The sequence below is a fragment of the Orcinus orca genome, chromosome 18 (genome assembly GCF_937001465.1).
Source record: "Orcinus orca chromosome 18, mOrcOrc1.1, whole genome shotgun sequence".
NCBI classification, from domain to species: Eukaryota; Metazoa; Chordata; class Mammalia; order Artiodactyla; family Delphinidae; genus Orcinus; species Orcinus orca.
The window spans coordinates 46,080,409-46,104,908 of record NC_064576.1 but is presented as its reverse complement, the minus strand read 5'-3'; the positions used below and the strand labels follow the sequence as shown (position 1 = coordinate 46,104,908).

The 24,500-nt window shown below is 37.0% G+C and overlaps 1 protein-coding gene across 2 annotated transcripts in view; it reads right to left on the bottom strand.

The window, feature by feature from the left end:
• The window catches only part of DIAPH3 (diaphanous related formin 3), a 546,165-nt gene that overhangs the window by 406,013 nt on the left and 115,652 nt on the right, over positions 1 to 24,500 (bottom strand). For both annotated transcript variants that reach the window (XM_049700932.1, XM_049700933.1), the window contains one exon: positions 14,392 to 14,522. In XM_049700932.1, the coding sequence (XP_049556889.1) occupies positions 14,392 to 14,522 (131 nt within the window). The remainder of the gene's footprint in view (positions 1 to 14,391; positions 14,523 to 24,500) is intronic.

The window sequence follows — 24,500 nt, the reverse complement described above, 5'->3', positions numbered from 1 at the left end:
GTATTAGTAAGCAAATTTCTTAGTATCAAATGCATCATTACTTTAGAAAGCATTAACTGAATTATTCATTTTAAATACAGACTAATTTGACAGCCAACAAATGGGGAAAGAAAAATTGTCATCACACTTTAGGCCTTCCACCATCTGTTCCCACCCTAAATACTTGCTACTACCGCCCAATACTAGTCCAACAGATCAGATCAGTCCATAAATTTAATTATTAAGTCCATAATCTGCCCTTAATTCTGTCAAGTTCATTCCTAGCTTCACTCATAATGCTCCCCTGCACAGAATTACCTCTTCTCTAACCAATGAAACGATTTCATCTTTCAAGGGCCAGTTCAAGTTTCCTCCTTGTTTGAACTCTCACTAATTTAAGTTTCTCCATTTGCTCAAAGGGTTTCATTCTCGTGATCCCAGATATTCCTCCAGTTACTGTCCATTTATTTCTCTCCTTTCTTTTATAGCAGAAGGTCTCAAATGATTTCATCACAGGTGTAATCAGTACATCTTCATCCATTCACTCCATCTCACTTCAATCTGGCTTCTGCCACGCAGACTCCACAAAATTACTTTTCTCAAAGGTCACTAACAGCCCTCCCCTTGCTAATTCCCACTGTATTACCTTGCCCCACCTCAGCAGCATTCTATGTGGGCTGCCACCCCCTTCTTTTGAAACACTCTTCCTCTCTTAGGTTCAGGAAATCAGCCTCCTGGTTTTTCCTCCTCCCCACCAGCCAGAGCTCAATCTGTTTTCCTGGCTTCTCCTCCCTTTCTGGGCCACAAATAATTGCTGAGTTCCTCAGAGCTTCTTCCAGGAACTCTTCTGTACCTTGCTCTCTTTCCAGATGCATGTGCACAGATACACACACCCCAGCCCTGGATCTCTGCCATTCTCAGAGCTTTATGTACAATCCACATATAAACAACAGTACATATCTCCACTCCACAGTTCTCCACTGAGCTGCAGACTCACATATCTGGCTCCTTGCCCGATATCTCAAATTGTGAAACTCTTGGACATATCAAACTTAACATGTTTAAAAGAGATATTTGATTTTCTTCTCCAAAATTCATGGAATCAGTAACAATCATTTTCCTCTTTCCCAGCATGGATGACGAATGTCGCCTGCCATGCACAAAGGATGTTGTAGACATCAGCCTCTGTAGCCACCCCCAATGGTGCACCTTGAGGGGATTCAGGATGGAGAAAAACATGATACTGGCCCTGGATAGTTAAGGTGCATATCAAAGAACAATTTCGACAAGCCCAGACTCTTGCATCTTCCCATACACAGAAAACTGCTAAATTCATTAACTTGAGATGTCTGGTTTTCTTTAATTAGCAGTAATTTTTAGATATTCTGACTACCTGGGGTTTTTTTTTTTTTTTTTACAAAAGTTCCTATATATCCTGGCTCCTCCCTTACCTCTTCCGAACAGTCCCTCAGAGCTATCTGAGAGGCTGTCTCCTGGGCTTAAGTCCTCAGTAAGTCTGCTAAATAAAACATAACTCTCAACTTTTAGGTTGTGCAATTTTTTTTCAGTCAACACCAGTTAACAGCACTGCTATCGACCTCTTTGCTCAAGTCAAAAATCCAGGTTTTGGGTTCTCCTTTTCATTCACAGCCTACATCCAATCCATCAACATGTCCTACTGTTTCTACTTCACTTTATCTGCAAAATCCACCCAGCTCCTCGCCCACTACTACAATCCTTATCCAAGTCCCCTCATCCCTCCTGTGGCTACTTCCACAGCCTCCCTTCTGCTCTCCCTGTCCACTCTCTCCCATCTTGAATCTATTCTCTCCACAGAGCAGAAGTGATCTTTTTAAACAGGTAAGTTAGAATACATCACTTCCTGCTTTAAGCTCCTTAATAGCCTCCCACTTACTTAGAATAAAAATCCAATTTCCCTACCATGACTTTAAGACCCTCATGACCTGGCCACTGCCTACCTCTCTGACGGCCCCATCTGCCTGCCACTGTTTCTCCACCTCAGGTCTCTGCTGCCCAGGAGATGCTCCAGGACCAGTACCAATGCCTAAGCTTCTCTTATCTAGTTCCTTGTCCTCCTGATCTCTTAAACTTCACCATCTCAGACTTTCTCTGACCAGCTTGCATCTGAAAGCTCTCTATGCTTTACTGTTGGTCCCATACATTTTCTTGACTGAACTGATGATATCTTTTATTTACTTCTATTTTCTATGACTTTCCCCAGTATGCCTCTTGTTACTGTGGTACCTCACACAGGTAGAATATTACACCCTCGGCTGTACTCTAGTGGCATGTTATCCATGACACATACTTAAGGACTTAATTAGATAAGAGCTGGTGGTACATTTATTCTTTAGTGTTTGTTAGGCATTTCTCTCCAAATGGAATCTGAGCAATGTGAGGACCAGGAGAAGTGCTTGCACCTCTTCTAGTTTTGTAACAGGGAGGTCCATATAGGCACTAAAGTACCTGGCCTTCTACCCTGAAGAATGAGCAAGACAGGCTCATGCATATCACTTCATTTCATGCTTTAAGTTCCCTATTCTCTCCTTACTATTTAAGTTCATTTAACCTGCACTCTGATATTCTCTTCTGAGCCCCATATTAAGGTTCTACAACAACAGAACATTTTGTCCCCCTCCTCAGAAATTCACAGCATGACAGAGGAAGCAGTCATACCTAGACTCAAGAGTGAAAAGGCTCAAAACAAATGCACAAGGAAAATTACATGAATTTCTGATCTCTACAACTGTGTTGTCCAATAGGTAGCCACTAGCGACGTGTGTATACTTAAATTAATTAAAATTTGATTGCTCAGTCACAGTAGCCACATTTCAAGTGCTTCATAGCCACCTGTGATGAGTTCGAAACACCATAGACACAGAGCATTTCCATCGCTGTACAAAGTTACTGGACTTCTGTTCAAATGAGCCTAATTTCTCTTTGGCCCTGCAGAGACACTCCAGGTGACCTTCCTGGTTCTAAGCTTAATGTGAGTGTTTCTTTTCTGTTACCTTTTATAAATTTTAACATACAAAAGATGTTTAACATATGAAAAGTATACCTATTTCTTTCTGATGTACATTACACCTGTAACAAAATAAACAGAAATCTGTGGCCAGTATAAAATTGAGTTTTACTCTATACGATTTTCTGAATCTAAGAAATTAAAACTTCCTTCTATTGCCAATATATTGTGCCTCCTTTAATATTAAGGCCTTTCTTTATTTATAGTTATATATTTCTCTATGTAGAGTTATGTCAGAGAATATCAAGACAAGGATCAACTTACTTAAATTCTTTACTTAACCCACTCAGCAATATACTCAACACATAATGTCAAGACCAAAAAATTAGTCTCAGAATTAAACTATATAAATTTTCGTTTGTAGGATACCAAATAACTAGAAGCTTTAGTGCCTGCAGTACAAATAATTTTTCCACTGAAAATATTTATCTTTACCAAAGAAACCAAAGTATTCAGTAAATAACATCATACTGATAGCTATTATAGATTTGAACACAGAAGGTTTACATTTCTGAAAATGCAGACAATTATCACCGAAAAGAAGAAAGTTTCTTATATTTTGCCTTTACATCCATAAAAAATTGTTTAAGATTAACAGCAGTTTTTTTTCCCAAATTGCAGTAATCGAATCTTTTCAAATAGTTTTCATTCATATATTCTCCCTTTTATGCCTGAATATCAAACTACTCTATTTTAAAAGCAAAAATTTGAGACTCTATGTTACATTGTAACTGACTTTATATTTGAATAGGATTTTTTTTAATTAATCTTGGCTATTCAAACAGCAATTTATATTTCACTTTGAATAGACTGGGAGACATATATTTTAAAATAGATTGGCAGCACTTTACAATTCTAGGACTTTTCATGTCAAGTATAAACTGAGCTATATAGCTCTTATTCACCATTTGCAGAAAATATGTATTTCTCTGTTAAAAGCAATTACTCTATTTTCGATGTACTCTACTTTTATTGTTAACCTTGCATTCAAAGTCAAAGCTTTAAGATACAGGTAAAGTTAACTTTGAAACCAAATAATTATACTACATTTTAATATATCTATGAGCCAAAGCCAAGCTACAGTATGAATGACAATACACAAAGGAGAAAGCCTCCCAACTAGTGGGGAACATTCAACCTTCTAGAGAATCTCTCAGAAAAATGACACCAGCTTTGGAGCTGTTGTGAAAAATGCATTGGAAAGTAATGGCTTGCCCTTCAAAAATATCAAGTTAGTATTCACTTGAAAACATTAATAACTATTTTCTTCCAGGGCATGTTTTATTAATATTTCATTCATTTAAAGCACTTTGGAAAGAACAGCAAGCAAAATGGCCTAAAATTAGAGGTAATTCTCAACAAATATTTCTTTAATAAGCAATACTGTCATAAAAGTTACAAATCCTGAATGATAATTTACACATAAATAATGCAAGGCATATCCCAAGATATATGGCAATGTCTAAAGAGGTAAAGAAGAATATTAACATCCTACCTTACGCTTTGACTTCTTACTGGAAAACAACCTGGAAAAAATGCTTGTAAGAGGTAAAAGTAAGCACATCTCTGAGGAAATTTCTGTTTAAAAAAACCACGAACCTCACTAATATTTTTACTCTACCAAAGGGGATGTTTCTATGATGTGCCATATTGCCTATTTCCTCATCCTGACCACAGGTAGCCAAAGTGAAGGCCACCATGGACCAAAGCTATAGCACTCTGTCAGACCAGCCTCTCCTTTCCTTTCCTACTTTTTATAGTTGGTATGAAGCCCACTCCCTTAGCCTTATCCCACCAAGACTACAGTCCCTGCCATAGGCAGCCTCCCTTAGATCACTCTTTGATTCTCTTGATATGAATGTCTACTCATCCTTGGAGGTTTTAAAATATAAGCTTTAGTCTTTAAGACTTTAACTTCATATGTATTCTCATAGTCTTGAATATAACTTTGAGAAAATAATAATCATGCAACAAATATATCAAAGAAATATGCAGCTACTCAGAAGAACCAAGGCATTTAAGCAGCACTGTATAATAAAATATAACAGAAATGGTATGTATGTGTTGTCCAATATGGTAGCCACAGCCACATGTGTCTACTGAGCATGTGAAATGTTGCCCTTTTTTTCATTAAACTTTAATTAATTAAATTTAAATAGCCACAAGTGACTAGTAGCTACTGTATTGAACAGCACAGGAAAGAAAACACAGAGTCATCTACATTACTAACCTTTCTGACATCATTACTGAAGAGAAAGAAAGAGAAAGAAAGGAAAGGAAAAGGAAAGATGAAAACGACAAGAATGTACATTACCAAGGAACACCTTTACTCCTCTTGCCCATTCAGAAATTATCACTGTAAATATGTATAAACTGCTAGTTTTTCTAAGGCTGATTTTCAAAAAAAAACTTTTTATCTCATGTCTTAATTTAAATTCCAAAACACCACGAGAATAAAAATAAACTGGAGCATATTATTAAAGAACATTATCCTCCTTCCCTCATTTCTACAAAGGGAGAGGTCTCCTACTATATTCCCCATAAAGCAACATTGGGGGTTACTTCTGGTCACTCCCTCTACCTCGTTATTGGAATATCCCCCAGGAAAAATTACTTTATCCAATTGGTGAAAGCGGAGAAAAAAACAGAACGCTCCTACCTGCATAGGAACCTGGCCTGCAGTTACCTATTCTCTCTACCTATTACTACATGATAAGTGATTCAGTGGGAAGAAGTAAGAAGTATATTTCACCTTCAAGCCCCAGTTTTGCTTTTCACTCTAGCTTTTCCAGCAGTACAGCTGATTTTGTTTCTTACCCTGCTTCTGTATCTACTTTTTAAATGTATTTCAGAATGCAAAAGCAAAAAGACGGTGTAATTAGCATCACCATAAAACCCAGTATTTTGCATGTATACGTGTCAAACAGGACAGAAGTTGAATTACAGGAAACTGAATAAATGGTAACAGGTCTCTTTTTTGTGGGATTTAGGGGTGAGTCATAGAGAAAGAAGACTTTGGGAGGCCAAGCAAAAGAAAGATACTGAAAAAGTGCTGAAGCAAATGCAGGACCTGAGAGATGACTGTTTATTTCACTTGACCAAGTTGACTGTGTTTAAGTAGAGGTCGTTTCAAGAAATTCAGAGCAGGGTAATCCTTTGTATCTTAGAAAGTTTTTGACCTGATTCAAGTCCTGAGGCACACTATAAAAGCACTTTTGTTTACATTTTCTAATACTAAAATAAAGAACCTAAGTGTCCAATGAAACTAAAAACTGGAAGAAACAAAAATTTAACACTTATTGACCTATTATGTATCCCAATAAATAATGCACTGGTACTCAGCCCATTTCTTCTCACTCCCCTTCCCCACCTCTATTCTGTTCTGTTCTTGTCTCAAAGGGGCTGAACCTGCAGGCTGCAGTTCCCAGGCTTTGTAATCAACTGCTCTCTGCTAGGTTTGACCAGAGGGAAGGTGAAGAAAGAATAACAAGGCCTCTCTCTCTCCCTTGGCAGGTTCTCTGCAACAGTTGCATCTGCCCCATGGATCCAGTTTCTTCCACTCAACACCAGGCTGTGAGCTTCCAGAGCATTGCCTTTCCCTCCAGCACAGGGGTGGAGCAACTTCCGGCTGTTGCGAACCTCCACTACCTCACTGCTCCCTATTTGGTTTCTCAGTCTTTCCATCACCCATTTAACCAATTTCTGGCATTAACTTCTTTTTTAAAAAGCGTATAGCATGCGCTCTGGTTCCTGTTTTCCTCTCAGGACCCTGACAACATGTATAATACACACATATACATATATGTGCATTACAGTTTGATTCCGATTTCATCTCCAACTTCTTCCTTGGAAAGCATCTTTGGTAAGAACAAGGGAAGGAACAGAAACTCTTTAAGAATCATAATATGGTATAATAAAGCTTTAAGAAGAGAAACGTTTGACTTGTAGATGTTTTAGTTTGAGTGCTCTAAAGAGCCTGCACCACCCTTACCCCACCACAATGTCATTGATAGAATCCACTGACCAAGACGAGGGACTCTGCAGGCACAGTTGAAGGATGTGAAGGCCTGCAGGGATTGGCAGTGATAATAAAGGAGGGACAAGAAGCCTTCCTCACTCAAGTAACACCCAATCTCTACATCATATTCATTGTCCCTTCCCTCAACTATGGGAGGGAAAGGGGATGTAGGAAACCCAGACTTTTACCGGGTTCACTCTCTCCATGAATTTCTTGGATGTTTCTGAGGAATATTAACACACCCACAAATGTCTAATGTCAAAGTATGATTTTCAGAAAGATAAAAACATTGCTCACCCCAATAAAGCCAGCAGTGTCAAATACTTACCACATTAATGAGAGAACCAGCAAGATGGTGAGGCTGGTTCAAAAAGAATTGGAAAAACATCAGAAGATATATAATGACTTAAAGAAAGGATAGTAGAAGAAGAACAATAATTTAAATATAAAACTAATTAATATCCTTCAGGGCAATAAACCTGCAACTTCTGGGGTTTATCTTTAAAAAATAAAAATTTAAAAAGCAAGCAACAGTAAGGTAAAATAACATACTACTAACATATGCATTAAAAATTTAGGGCAAAGGCACACAAGACCCTATTAACAGTTCACCACTGAGCAGCAGGCTTTGACAATCAAATGACAAAAGAGATGAAGACTTTTTCTTTTCTGGTTATACCCGTCTAAGAAATTCAGATTTTTGACATAAGAATACAATGCCTTTATAATTTAAAATTTCTTATCCAACTTTCTTTTTCCTGGTATTAAACTAGATATCCATGACCACCCTCCCAACAACAGTCACTGAGACATGATTTTAAAATTGTGTCTGAGGTGACAAGAAAGTACAGTCTCCTCAAAAGCAAAATTTAAAGAGAGAGAGAGAGGAATTTAGACAGGTAAGCCTGCCTCAAGCCTCATCTGCTCTGGGGGACAAACATGAAGCCCTGGAAACCCAACATCTCCTTTGTGGTAGCTGAGCAGAGCGAATAGAACAAGTGTTACAGCCTCAAGCCTGAGAAACGCCGGCAAAAAGCAAGGCTCTCAAAGGGCCACACCTTAAGTAAGAAGGTGACCTAGCAATAAACCTGCCCCATAAAGGAGGACATCAAGGCAAATTTCTTCTGATAATTCATAACCCAGTCACACACATATGTGGAGGAAAAAAAAACGAAAAAACAAAAACCTCAAACTGGTCATTTTAGTTTAAGGCAGCCCTGGATCATTACGTTCCTAGTAGTAGAAAAGCATTAATTCATTCTAGCAAAATATCTTCAAAATAAATCTCAAAGAAAAAGTTCCAAGGAATAGGAGGTCACACTCTAAAATTACAAAACACACAAAGAAACAAGAAATGAGTAAAGGTGAAAACAGTAAATAAACAAATAACCACCACCAGGAGTAGGCCTAGGAAACCTTTATTTACTAAAATTACAGAGAATATAAAATATTTAATATGTTTAGAGAAATAATAAACAGGATAAAAATAAGCAAGGAGGGGCTTCCCTGGTGGCGCAGTGGTTGAGAGTACACCTGCCGATGCAGGGGACATGGGTTCGTGCCCCGGTCCGGGAAGATCCCACATGCCGCGGAGCGGCTGGGCCTGTGAGCCATGGCCGCTGAGCCTGCGCGTCTGGACCCTGTGTTCCGCAACGGGAGAGGCCACAACAGTGAGGTGCCCGCATACCAAAAAAATAAAGTAATAAAATAAAATAAGCAAGGAGTATTATGAAAAATCATGAAAAAAGATAAGGAGTTTTGAAACAGCCAAAAATATTATGAGGATGAAATTATAATAATGGAAATTTAAAATACAACTTATAAATTAAATAGCAGATTAGACAATGGTGAAGAATTAGGAAACTAGAAGATATTACAAAGTATTCCCAGAATACAGTACAGAGAGACAAACAGATGGAAACTTCAAAGAGATTAGGAAATAATGGTGTATGGAGTAAGAAGCTCTAACACATACAAAACTGAGAGAGGGGGGAATCAATATTCAAAGAGTTAATGGCTGAAATTTTCACAGAACTTATGAAAGACACTAATCATATTCAGGAAGTCCAAAAAAATCCCTAGTAAAAACAAATAAGAAAGAAATTCCACCTAGACACATAGAACACACTATAGAACACCAAAAACAAAACATAATAAAACCAGAGAGAAAAGGCAGATTACCTAGAAGAGCATGAGTTTTAGATAAAAGAGCCTACCTCTCAAAAACAGCAATGTAAGACAGAAGAAAAAATAATATCTTCAATGGACTAAGAAAAGATATCAGAAAACCTTAATTTCATGCCCTTAGGAAAACTATTCTTCAAAAGTAAAGGTAAATAAAGTCGCTTTCAAACAAGTAAAACAAAGTTTTACCATCAAAGGACCCTCACTACAGGAATGTAATGATATACTTGAGCTAAAAGTAAAATCAGAAAAAAATGTGCAAGAACCAAAAAAGGATGAGTATGCATGTGTATAAACACATATACATAAATACATATTTGTAGTATATCTCAGTAGTAACAATAGCTAATTTACAATACAAAAAAAGAAAAAAGAGAAAATTAAAATATCACACAGAACTAGCATACAAATCAAGAGAGGATGATTGGTGTTAACGTATTTTAGGTTCAGAGGAAGAGAGACTGCTTTTTTGTGTCCCTTTTAAGTACACGCCATGTACAGTTTCCTTTTTAAGCGTGTGCATGATAAATTTCTCTTCTGTTTTAAGATCGAAGAGAATGTCTTCCAAATTAGTAAATGAGGAAAAATGAAATGAGAAATTTAAAATCTATCAAAAGAATTTGAGGAAGAAGAAGGAAGAATACAGAAAAGAATGGGGGAGGGGTGAGCAGGAGGAGGAGGAAGAGGAACATGGAAAAGCAGCATAAACTGAAAATTTTAAATGGAATGTCATATAAATCCCAATATATTTCTACAATTGATATGAACAAAGATTATCAGACAAGATTTTTTTTAAAAGCATCCATGTACTATTTACAATGGATGTTCCTAAAATATAAGAACAAGGTATGAAAAATGATTAATTGTGATAAAATGTGAGTAGCTGCACACAGCATACATAAATATATGAAATACTGAGAGGAAAATGCAAGTCTTCAAAGAGCACATAGAAGATGATGCCATTTAAATAATGTTCAAAAAGATATAAAACCAAGCAATATATTAGGAATACATATATGGTAATCTATAATGCAAAGAAATCCAAAATTCATGACAGTGGTCACCACGGAATAGTGCAAGAAAAGGACACTGAATTAAGGAGGGAGGCATAGAAGCTTCAGAGTTATAGGCAGTAATCTATATGCTAGCCTCATTAGTAGGTGAGTGGGCACTTATTTCACTATAATGACAAACAGCCTTTTTTTATATGTTTAACAGTTTATAAAAATAATTTTTATAGTAAGTCAAACTATTAGTAACTTCAAATTTTTGTCTTGACTTTTTCTCTTCAGATCAGGTTGACATCAAGGAATACAGTGATCTCGTTGCTTGCCACAAGCCTCCTGTCTCTATCCTCATGTGCAGTACGTGGCACAAAACATTCAGCAATCCAAAGATAAGCTCTCCTACCAGCTTTATGTTTTCAAGCCCAGAAATGCAGGAAAACTACACTCTAAACATAGCACTGATTAAATGGAATAATGACACATACAGGCTGCTTACTTGCTCTGCAGTAAACATATATTTTACTGCAAAATTTTCTAAAGTGATCTTCTAGAAGTTACAGTTAACTTAATCAAATCTAGTTCCAAAACCTCCTTAGAAATCTTCTAACAAAATGATAAATTGTAAAATATCTCTTGTAAACTTCAAAATGCACACATTAAACATGAGTAAAGGAAGATAATGCCTAGGGCTTCCCTGGTGGCGCAGTGGTTGAGAATCTGCCTGCCAATGCAGGGGACACGGGTTCGAGCACTGGTCTGGGAAGATCCCACATGCCGCGGAGCAACTAGCCCCGTGAGCCACAATTACTGAGCCTGCGCGTCCGGAGCCTGTGCTCCGCAACAAGAGAGGCTGCGATAGTGAGAGGCCCGCGCACCGCGATGAGGAGTGGCCCCCACTTGCCGCAACTAGAGAAAGCCCACGCACAGAAACGAAGACCCAACACAGCAAAAATAAATAAATAAATAATTTTTAAAAAAAAGATAATGCCTAATATCACAAAACACAAAAATCTAAGAAGACTGGTATTTCTGAGACAGAAACCTTATCCTTGACGACCACATCAACTTGAGCAAATGAAGATGCATTCTATAACTAATTTGCTATATGCAAAGATGAGTAATGGACTAAAACGCTTAATATCAATCATAATGATGTTAGTGGCTACCTTTTTATGTTTCTACCTCCACGTATTTGAAAGCTCAAACATAACTGTTGACTGTGTTGAGATCCACTAAAAGTTATGTTTGATAATTTGAAGAAATTGGTCTTTTCACTTGTGTTCCAAAAATAAAGCTTCTATGTCTTTAAGCTCAAAACTGTCCTTGATGTTGAATAATCAATAAAACTTCAAACAGAAGAACTATGTGATCTTCAAATCAAGTCTTTATAAAACAAGGCCAATAATTTGGCATTTAAAGTGCTGGTTTTCACATATTTCACTATGCAGATAGCCAAAGGATGACATGTCTCATAATCGTTACGCAGACTTTCAGAGGTTGGTGAATGGTTCTAAAATACTGCATATCAGGGATGGGGTGGTGCAGGGGTGCTCTACTTTTTCCTTGATTTTTTTTGGGGGGGGGTACGCAGGCCTCTCACTGCTGTGGTCTCTCCCGTTGTGGAGCACAGGCTCCGGACGCGCAGGCTCAGCAGCCATGGCTCACGGGCCCAGCTGTTCCGCGGCATGTGGGATCTTCCCGGACCAGGGCACGAACCCGTGTCCCCTGCATCGGCAGCCGGACTCTCAACCACTGCGCCACCAGGGAAGCCCTCCTTGATTTTTGATTTAAATAAATCCTGATCCCAAACCAGCACTGGAGAACTGTCATTAATTAGTTCACTTGCTTCTTTTTCAATTGTATTCACAGACATTAAAGAATTTCACTCTGATTTTCTCAATAATACTACAGTTCTAATAATAATCTCAAAAGCTTACAAAAAGTTGGAATTCCTTCTCTCTTGAAATTTAGTCACATACTGTACATAAAAAAGAAAATATGAAAACTGACTTTATCAGCAGACACATCATAACTAACTGCAAAGTCCAAAGATTTGATCAGAAATAGCTTCAAGTTTTACATGTTCAGCTAAGTCATTCCTCTAATTGGAGCACTGGGCACAGAAATACTCATGTCTCAATTTTCTATCTACATAAAGTGCCATGATTTCAGAAAAATTTCTCCAATGACATGGTTTTCTATTCTTTCCAATTAAAAAGACTACTTTGTAGGAAACAGCAACATTTGTGAATTGCTGATAATATATTCTATTGTACGTATATTGGCTCAATAGAACTGGCCACTCTCAGGGAAATAATTCCACAAATTATTATTTTTGAAATATTTATTCTTTCAAATGAAAGAAACATACAGCATTATTTCCCACTGTCTTTATATGGAATCACAATAAATAACTGTATCCATTGTAATATGCCTGAATTCATACATAAAATCCTCTCACAGTTTTTCTTTCACTATCATGTTCATCTACTCAAAATATGAAAAATTAGAAGAGGTAATGGCAGGGTCTATTTCTTATTATACTGAAATTCCATGGTTATTTCCAGTGTCCAGTAGCTGCCGGATAAACTGAAAAATGACTGTAGCTCCCCAGTTGACCCCAAAATACCCTCTTCCTACATTTAAACTCCACAGGAACAGGGCCTGGACCTGCTTTGCTATTTACTCAAGCCCCACGTCTAAGATGGTACTTGGAAACAAAACATTGGTACTTGGAAAACAGCAAGTGCTCAATAACCATTTTTTAAATGAAAACATTTAATAGGTAAAGATTAAGATGGAGACCAGAGCTCTTCATGTATGACTATACCTGTCAAATAAACAAACTCCTAATTCAACTTAGTTTCTAGCAATAGCCAACATAAAACTGAAGAAGGTTAAAATTGTTTCAATCAAATCTTCACTGAGCACTTTCTATGTGCTAAAAGCACTGTGCCTGGTAAAGAGAGGTATATAAGACATATGAAATCCCTGGTCTCATGCCCACCATTAATTTACAGCCTAGAGAACACACTGAAAGTGGTAAAATATGGAAAAATAAAGATAAAATTGAAATAATAGAGATTCTTTGTTTACTCTTCATGCTCCTTACTTAAATCTCACTTTCATGTCTCTCAGCAGGTAGGGTCTTTTTATTTCAAATACTTATACTGTCAAGGATCTTTATCATACTGTAGCCAAACTTCAGAAACATTCGGAATATCAGAATACCAAAAAAAGTCTTTTATATATCATTAACCTCCAATCATAGTTTTTCATTCTGGCCCTCTAGCCCTTTGTCTATATTTTATACACACACACACACATATATGCATATATATATATATATATGTATATAAAGAGAGGGCTAGAAAATATTCATATATATTTATGCAGAAATAAGCATTCATTATACAATAAGAAATCAAAACTAATCTACCATAGACTCTTGCAGCTCAGAAATTCTGATTCTATGACTGTTCAGACATTTTAAAACAATTCCTACTTAAAATTTTTCAAGAATATGCTGGACTAAAAGGTCTAAAAACTGATTTATCAAGACACCTATTGTAGTGTGGCTAGATACAGGGTACCCAGTTAAACGTGGAATTCTGGAAAAACAACAAATAATTTTTTAGCGTAACTACGTCTAAAACCCAGATTTTACTGGGCGTCCTATATTTTTATTTGCTAAGTCTGACAACGCTAACCTCCTATGGGCTCCTACAAAGATACCAATTCCAATAAAGGAAATAATAAATTAATGGTATTTCTTGTATATCAAACAGGAATGAGCCAATATATATGTACAATACCAAAATTCAGAGTGAAACTCAGCCCCATTAAATTGACAGTTTCTGATGACTGTTCTCTTTTGAAAAACGCCTCAAGTTTTTAAAAATTCTAAGAAAAAAAAAAAGAATGACTTTTTTAAAAGTCCACAGGCTACATATCACTCAGTAATAAACACAAAAGGTACTATTAAGACTGTATTTCCACATGCATATAAAAATTATGTATTCAATTTTTACCTTGAGAAGTTGTTGAGGTAGACCACCTATTTACTCACAGGCACCATGAAGTACTGCATAAAAGTGGCAGATCATGGCATCTGTTTAATTCAGTAATATGCCCTCATGTTCAGAAAGACGAATTACCTCACGGGATTACTCGTCAAAGACACGCGGAGGGACTCCAGGCACGTGAAGAGCCTTTCATCTGCAGACTCCATCTTCAGTTCATGGATGAATTCCTGAGGTGAGATCTGTCGACTACTCTTAACACTTCCCTGTAAAATAAGTTAAAAATTTTTAATTCATGTTGTGTGAAGATTATCCATTAAAATAGTAACTACATTAATCCCACCTTTCATATTAACAGCAGCACACAACTACTCTGAGTAGCATTACTTTGAGAGGATGATTTCCTTACTTCTGTCCATAAATCTATAAATTCATAATCCATGGTATCCACAAAAGATAGCAACATAATATCAAAAGGTTTTCAAATTAAAATAATTGCTTTGTCAAATCCAGACTATCGTGGAAAACATAGGAAATATCTGAAAATATACCAATGTGTTTTAGGCACATGTAAAATAAAAACCAAAACTTAATACAAGAATGACCCTATTAAAATTAATATTCCAAGCAACACAGAAAAAGCTGTAAATCTTTAAGCACCTAGTTCTAGGCAATACAGACACAGAGATTATCAAAACCTAAGTCTGGAAGGAGAAACGCAAGCAAGGAAACAGTACTATTCAGAGCAGTCTAATTCCTCTAACATGCCACCAAGGGACCAAAGGAGGAACACCCAACTTGGCAGAACAGACAAGGGAAGCCAAGGGGAAGGTAAGTAAGAGGGAGGCAAAGACTTAGACAAGAATACCTTTCAGGCTAAAACATCACACAAAAGCACACACCCAAAAAGAAAAACAAAAGCACATAGCACATATAACTGAGGATAGACGCCAGGTCCTGGAGTGGTAAAGCACTACCACACAAACAGCTTTTCCAGGGGGGTTGGAAGGATCACACTGGCAGCAGTATGAAATACATATGAGAAGAGCTGGAGTTCATTCATTATTCAACAAACATTAATTCCCTACTAAGTGCCTGTCGCTGTGCTAAGTGCTGAAAAAAGACCAGTGAACAAGAGACAAAGATACCTACCTGCACGGAGCTTTATTCTCCACAGGGAAGAATAAAGAATGACAGACAATAAATGTAAAATAATTAACATACATCTCACTGTAGTGTTAAGTGCTATAGAGAAAAATAAAAACAGGAGGAGGAATAAGCAGCATTAGGAGGTGGGATGCAATTTCAAACAGGGTGGTCGAAGAAAAAATAAAGTCTCACGGAAAAGACTCTGAAGGCCTCAAACCTGAATGTTAGAATAAAGGTTTGAAGGAGGTGAGAGCTCTAAACATGCAGATATCTGGAAAAAATTTGTGATGGAGGGGACTGCAGTCCTTACAGGCCACCAAAGAACTTGACTTTTACTCTGAGATCAGAAGCATCAGAAGCAGAAAGACCTGTTGAGAAGGTATGTGTATAGTCCAGATGGGAAATGATGAGGATGCCCAACTAATAATAAACTCCAGAATTATATCTATTTAAATTACAGATTACAAATCTAATGGGAAGAAAAGGAACTGTACATGCCCAAAAGCAGCTAAGTTGAGATGGTAGGAAATTAGATGTATTTTTTCATTTCTTTTTATTTTTATTAATTTGCTACAGCATTGCACAAGGAAACATTCCCAATAATGCAAAACAAATTAGCCCTGGGAAACAGGTGATTTTCATAAATAGCAAGTCATAATTTACTAAAGAAAAATATGCCATTCCATGAAATGGGAGCTAACTGAATCCACATTCTATGGGATCCTTACAGCAAAGTTCCTAAAGAGATGAGTTCAGGCATCCAAAAACCCTAACAATAATTTGCCTTAATGACCCAGAATAGGGCACTTAATGAACAGAATGTCCCCATTAGTAAAGTCTTCCAGCTATTATAACTTCCATGTTGGTCAAATCAACATGTTGGTCCCCCTAAAATTGGGAACAAGAGAAGAAATGTCAGCTCTCACCATTCCTATTTAGTATTGTAGTGAAGGTCCTAGATAGTGCAGTAAGGCAGTAGCAACAACAGACACACAGATTAGAAAGGAAGAAGTAGGTATGTCTATTAGCAAATGAGATGATTATGTACATGAATTTAGCAAACTCACAGAATAAAATTCAATATAGAAAAACAATTTTTTTCTAACTACTACCAGCAATTAGAAAATAAAACTTTTAAATATATCGTTTTCTAACAGCATCAAAAAAATACAAAATCATTAGGAAAATTTTTAACAAACGAAGGGAAATATCTATACACTGAAAACTATAAAACATTGTGGAGAGAAAAACGACCTAAATAAATGAAGATGCTATACCATGTTCCTGGATCAGATGACTCAATATCAAGAAATCCATTAATAAATACATTTAAAAAATAATAATTTATAGATTCAATATAATCACCATCAATGTTCCAGCAAGCTTTTTTGAAGAAATTGAGAAGCAGTTTCTAAAATTAATATGGAAATGCAGAGAACCTACAATAGAACAATTTTGAAAAAGAATAAAGTTAGGGGCTTACTTTATCTGGTTTCAAGATTTACTGAAAAGCTACAGTAATCAAAGTAGAATTAATGGAACATTAACAGAACAGAAGAGAGTACAGAAATATATTGAATCTATGTAGTCAATGATTCTCAACAAAGATCTCAATGTAATTCAATGGGGTAAGAAGAATCTTTTCAACAACTGGTGTTAGAATAATTGAATATCCACATGAAAGAATGTGAACCTAAATGCTAGACCTAAATGTAAAAGCTAAAATTATAAAATGTCTAGAAGAACACACAGTGAAAATCTTCACTACCCTGAGGAAGGCAAAGGTTTCTTAGGATACAAAAGCACTAACTATAAAGTTGGATTTCATCAAAATGTAAACCTTCCACTTTTCAAAAACCTCTTTTTTTATTAAGATAGCTTCATTAAGAAAATGAAAGGTAAGCCACAGACTGAGAAAACATTGCAATATGTGTCAAGAACTGTACAGAGGCTGAGATTTTACCCCACATACAAGCTAAGTTAGCCTGTTACTATTTCATGAATTCCGACAGAAAACACAGGACTCCTCAGTTAGAGACAAAAGGACTCTATTATACATGTTGGTTCCCTAACCCACCAACCCACAGGGATGATGCAGAGATCCCTGATGAATGACGGATACTACACACACAGTGGACTGTATAACAAGGGAAGAACACTGAGCTTCGGGCAATCACCACTTTTATAGTGAACAGTAACAAACCCGCTCATTATCCACAGAGATATAACTTCATCTCTAAAGTTGCTTCACTGTAAATGCAGTCCTGAGAAATGACCTGGATAAAGAATGGTCAGGCCTTGCATGTTGGCATAACCAGAAAGAATATACAGGGATATCCAGGGCCCATGGTAGACTGGCTCTCCCAACGATAAATATATCTCATAAACAGCAGTCCCCAACCTTTTTGGCGCCAGGGACCAGTTTCGTGGAAGACAATTTTTCCACAGACAGAGGGGCTTGGGGGGATGGTTCAGGCAGTAATGCAAGTGATGGGGAGCAGCAGATGAAACCATTTAATGAACTCCTACAATTCAATAGTAATAAGACAAACAGTCCATTTAAAAACGTGAATAACAGACTTTGCAAAAGAAGATGTATGAGTGGCCAATAAGCACATGAAATGATGTTCAAGATCATTTGTCATCAGGGAAATGCAAAATAAAACCAAAAACAAAATAATGCTACATACCTCCTGGAATGGTGAGGGTGTGAAGCCCCTGGAACTCTCCTACACAACTAGTGGAGATGTAAAACAGTACTACCACTTATAAAACAGTTTAGAGATTTATTTTAAAGTTAAATATACACTGACTCAGCAAGTGCACACTGACTCAGCAAGTGCACAAGCAGGAGGGGAAAAAATCCATACAACATTCAGAACAGCTTTATTCATAAAAGCCAAAGACTGGGAACAATGCAAGCAATCATCAACAAGTTGCTGTGTATCCATACAATGGAATACTATGCAACAATAAAAAACTTCACTGCTGATAATGCAACAAGATAGATGAATCCAAAAAACTATGCTGAGTTAAAGAAGTCAAAACAAAAAATAGAGCATAATGTATGGTTCCCTTTATAGGAAAGACCAAGACCAATCTGTCAATCTTTTCTCTGGGGCCACTCTGGTTCAAGACATAGAAGCTGAGCTGTTAATTATCTGTGTGTTTGATTAGAGAATGAAGGTAAACGCAGACAACATCTTAAATGGGGCAACAAGTAGACTTTCCCAATAAACACTGGGAAAAAAAGAATAAACTTACTGGCAAAAAATAATTATTTATTTCAACCATATTAGGTTTTTCCAGTTTGAAACATTTACTGTGTAAAGGTCTCTGCATTTTCACCTGAGATTCCTGCCTTAACACCCTCCCCTCTTACCCAAACCCGCAGCATCACTACTATGCAGGTTCCTCGTGCTGGCTACTCGCAGACATCAGTTAGATCTGGGCCAAAACTAACTTCCCGGAAGGATTTTTTTATAAGCCACACAAACTGAGTCCCCCCCACCCCATCTATGGATTTCTTTTTCAAAACACTCACCACTCTGTATTGTAATAACTTTAATTGCTATTTATTGCTTAAAGGATATATTGAGTACCTACTGTGTGCCGACATTGTTTATATGATGTGGCTACACTGGTGAAATAAAAGTCAAAGATGACTCCTAGGTTTAGGGCCTAAGCCAAAATGTAGTGCTAACTACTTAAATGGGAAAGGTGGAAGAAAAAGAATGAGTAATAGAGGAAGCAGCTATTTAAAAGTCGTAAGTTTGATCAAATGACATTTTTTTCTGTCTAGGAAAATAAAATCAGAGCAGAGACCAAAATAAAGAAAAGCAGGGAACATGGGCATTCTGGAAGAAGGGTATTTCAAGCAAATAGAAAAGCAAATACAAAGCCCTAAGGTAGGAATGAACTTGGCATATTTGAAGGACAGCAAGAAAATTCATCTAAATCCCAGTGAGTGTGACAAAGAGTTATAGATGACAAGGACAGATAAGACAGGCAGACATCTAATCCTGGAAGCAGGGGACTGACAAACCACAGCCAAATGTTTTTGTATGACTTGAGCTAAGAATGGTTTTCACATTTTGAAAGCTTGTAAAAAAGAAGAAGAAGAGGAGGAGGAGAATGCGGAGAAAGAAGAGAAAGAAACAGCAGCAGAAACAACTGAAAGCATACATAACACCCTAGCCTAAAATGTTTACGATCTGGCCATTTAAGAAAAAGTTTACTGGCCCCTGATAAGGTCTTAAAAACCATGGTAGAGACTTTAGCTTGTATTCTAAGTGGATGGAAAAACATGCATAGAAATTATAAGATAGAGCAAACATTTTTAGAAGATTATTCTAACTACTGTGTGGCACCAAACTCTAAGTGGCAAAACGTGAAACAAGGAAACAAAGTAGAAGCCTTCTACATTGTCTGGTCAAGAGTTGACAGCAGGGCTTCCCTGGTGGCGCAGTGGTTGAGAGTCCGCCTGCCGATGCAGGGGACACGGGTTCGTGCCCCGGTCCGGGAAGATCCCACATGCCGCGGAGCGGCTGGGCCCGTGAGCCATGGCCGCTGAGCCTGCGCGTCCGGAGCCTGTGCTCCGCAACGGGAGAGGCCACAACAGTGAGAGGCCTGCGTACCGCAAAAAAAGAAAAAAAAAAAAAGTGTTGACAGCAGCCTAGTATATGACGTCAGTGATGGAAGGCATAGATTTGCTCAATATGAAGGAAGATCAGATCAGACTTACTGATAGTTTGGATGTGAGGGGTGAGGTGTGAAAGAATTAAAATTCAAAGATGATGACAAAGCTTTTGTTCTCAACAACTAAGGGAATGGTGTCACCATCTTCTGATTACTGTGACCCTGACAAGAGCAGCTTGAATGGTGGATTGGAGATAAGCCTGAACAGAAATTCAAGGGAGAAAGCAAGAAGAAGAATGGACAACTCTTGAGAAGATTCTGTAAATGGGAGCAAAGAACAAGGGCAGTAGCTAGAAAGGAACCTGCAGTGTGATTTGGGGTGTTGGGGGGAAAACCACAACATGTTTGCGTGCTGATGGGAATAACCAAGCAAAGAGGAAGAAACTGATGATGCAAAGCATAGGTATAGATGCAGGAAAACAAACAAGTGAACAACAACAAAAAACCCTTAAGTAGGTGACAGAGGATGTGACCTACTATACGAGAGGAAGGATTGACCTTACACAATTGCAGGGAAAGTGGATCATTCTAAGAAGAGCAAAAGCAGAATCTAAGGGAACAGATTCAGGTAGCTTGTTAGATCTGGTGACTAGGAAGTAAGGTACGGCAGTTCTATTCTGATTACATCAACAGTCTCGGTGATAGAAGCGGCAATATAACCAGCTAAAAGTGAGGATGCAGAGCTAAAGGTATGAGAGGAGATATGAAATCATTTTCAGAAAGTAAAAAAGCACACTGACAAAGGCCATGTGGTAGAATATCTGTTAACGTAATCTGTTAAAGGCTCGCTTTGCCAACTGTGGTCATTCAGAAAACACTAGTCAGTGTGGCTGTGTGCTTCCTCCCAGATGTATGCTGTGCTGATGTGTAAATGCAGAGGAAGTGGGAAGTTCCATTTAACCAAGGGCAGAGTTCATATGAACAGAGAGGCAAATGAACTGAAGATTTTATGTAAGATAACAAAGGACTGTGTGTCTAAGGTCAATAAGACAAGAAGTAAGAGCATGGTGAGGGTGGGGAGGAGATGGACATGAAAAAATGGTAGAGTCAACAGATTAGCAGTTCTAAAAGGGTTATAGAATTCTTAACGTGGGAATGTTAAGTAAGTAAGTAGGTCAGGAAAGGAAGTTTGTAAACCATATTTAGAGGTGGTATTTTATCAATATTATCCAAGGTAATGGGTGGGTGAGATTGGGGGGAAAAACAAAGATTGTTGGGAGTGATAAAGTAAAGGAGATAAGAGGATGAAGTATTAGATTGATCATCTATGTGAATGATCAAGTCAGGAAGGATGATGACAGTGGAGGGAGCAGGAAGAAAAGCAATAAGCTAGGTCAGCAAACCTCCTGGGAATAGTCAGCACCTCTGTGTGGTATCATCTTCTCCATTAGAACACATCTACTAGGGCAGCGTCTGCTTCTGGGAGCCTAATTCAGCACTGCGTCATCAGTCCCTGGTAAAGTGCCTAGCATTCAATGAATGAATGAGGTTATAAAATGGAAGGCACACATGGACTAAGGATTACAACAAGAAAGGAGAGGCAGATAAGTCACACCAAAAAAAAATTCTGAAGAATGAATGCTTAGCTAGAAAGGACTATTTCAATGTAAAGACATAGGAAATAGACCAGATAATTGGGAGATTAGTTTTCAGCACCATTTCCCCCCTTTTATTATATTACTACCAAATACAGGTACAAAAGAAAGGAAATTGAGGGGAGAAAATATTATGTTACATGAGTAATCAGAAATATTCCTTTTAAACAAAGCCCTTCCAGTGTTTCTTTCATTTTACATAACTTCAAAGGAAGCAGGCAGCCAGGAAGAGGAGGATACTCACGTCTGCCTATCTCTAAGTCCATTAGCCATGAAGATGAAAATACTTAGAAAGCTTTATCCCGTGGCATCAAAACACATTAGCGAGAGAAGGATGTCTGCCTGACATCACAAAAATTAGAATGATATTTATCCAACATAGTTTTTAAACCTTTTTTAATCCCTTAGTAAATTTTACTCTAAAATACCATATGCAGGATAAAAAGAAAAGTACATACACTACTCTTGTCATTTTTTATTAAAAAATATTCTAAGGTACAAAAAGTAATATACCCTTTCACAACTTATTTCCCTTACCTGTTCTATTTCTCTAAAATCAAACATTCATTCTTTTGCTATGTAACTATTAAAGGTAATAGTAACCATTTCCTTTGACCTGTCTTAGAACAGATTCATTTGTACCTGCCTCGATGCCTGCGTTTCATCTCAGTTTAGGTGTAAGACTTATTCAGCATATTTCTTCATTATTCTGTCTCATTTATTTGTTTGGAGAGTAATTTGGAATACCATTTCTATGACAAATTAAAAATACTGTATTGTATTTTGTTTTGTTGTATTTCCGAGTTACTAGTGAAAAGTACTAAAGAGCTGACTTTCTTTCCTTTTTCAAATAACTGAATTATTTCTATACAACCATGGTGAATCCACCACTTAATGATGACCTGATTTTTAAAATAATAAAAGTAAAAAGCTAAATCTAGAAAGTCTGCATGCTCTGCAGGAAGCCGACACAGCATAATGCCCACGTGGGTGAGGACAATGGCCTTTTAGTCCCTAGTAGAGTGTTTAACACATGGTAGGTTGCTTTAAGCAAAACTTTGCCTACATTATCTGAGACATCACAGAATTCAGGAACTGTATCCTTAAAATACTATTCCCATCACTGTGAACTATTGCTCAACTTGTTAAATCATATCTTATTCCTCTCAGAAAGTAGGTAGCCTATACCAAAATTCACCGTGCAGCATCTCCAACTGCAGGGAATTGTTCAGTTTTTTTATTATACCTAAACCTATCAAGAAAAATCAGCATTTCTTAACATGAAGACCCAAAATATAGCCTCTAGAGATTAAAAAATTAAAATATTGGGGGACTGTAGAATAGATTGAAGATTTAAGTGCTTTTTGTATGAAGATATGAAGAGTTACTAGACTCAAGATCCTTCTCCATGACATTCACTTTGTAATTTTCAGCAGGTTAACTTCAGAATACAGAAAAATTCCATAAACAAAAAGCCAAAATAGTCAAAACACCTAAGTTCTCATAGTATTGAGTATGTGTACTCTTGCATGGGTGTGTATATGTCTATCTCTATGTCTGTTTATTTATGTCAGTAACAAATTAACTGCCTCAGACTCTCTTTAGCATTGCAATTCCCAAATTCCTGGTACCTATTCAGATGATGAGACTTGTGAAGATAAATAAGATAATATGAAATATGGAGAGTATTCAAAGAAAAAGTTTGCATTGATAATGACAACATTTTAAGAAAACAGCAGAGTCACCACTGTACAAAAAAGGGGTGGCACAGTTGCTGCCAAGCGGGTAATTAAAATCTAAATTACTATCATGTATATTGCTATTAAAATGCATTGTGACAATTTCCTTGCATTTTTCAAATGATTTCTAGCATCTCTAATGTTACTGATCAAAAGAAACACCAACCTGTCACTGCAGTATGAATTACTTGTTTTCAGAACATTTGTGATCCCAATAGATCTCCACTGCCAATAAAACCTGTCATTCAGAGATGATATTACGCTATTATGCTATATTATGATATTAAGATATTGTTTCATAGTAGAAACAATGAGCGATGAAAAGTACTGCAGAAAGGAGCATTCACTAACAAAATTAAGTTTAGCAAAGAACTCCCTTAACGAGTTATTTTTTTCCATAAGCATTTAATGAACACCATTATGAACCAAAAATTCTGCCTATAATTTTGAAAGCTGCTTTTAGTGTACAGTAAAAATAACATATGTTAAAAGTTTAGAATTACCAAGTACATTTTACAAAGAAACATGATAAAATACAGAAAATCTACTGCTCTTCCCCCTCAGTTTCTAAAATATCTTTATAGAGGAAAAAAAAAAAAAAACTGATTGACCCCATACTAATTTTAGTCACTAAGAAGTTAACTTGAATAAATAATAAAAGAAATTCAACACACTATATTTCTCTTATTATCCATCAATACCTAACTAGCATCGATTTCCCTTCCATTCACAAGGAAAGCTTTCCTTTGCTGGCCCATTGCCTTCAAAAGACACTTGACTATTTAGACAATTTTATGTATTTAAAAAGTGTTGCTCCAACTGCTGAATGCATTATAACATTTCCACCTGCTTACCATGACCAGAACTAAGGTGTTCTTTAGCTTTTAAGCCTCAAAAAGGATATACCATAACAGTTAACAGTCAGCTGCTTCTACCAGAGAATAGTTACTGAATAAACCACGGTGAGCCATACCCCACAAACACACTGCAAAAACTATAGCACCACACACCGTGAACACATAGCATGAAATACAACATGCAGTTATAAAGAATGAAGATATCA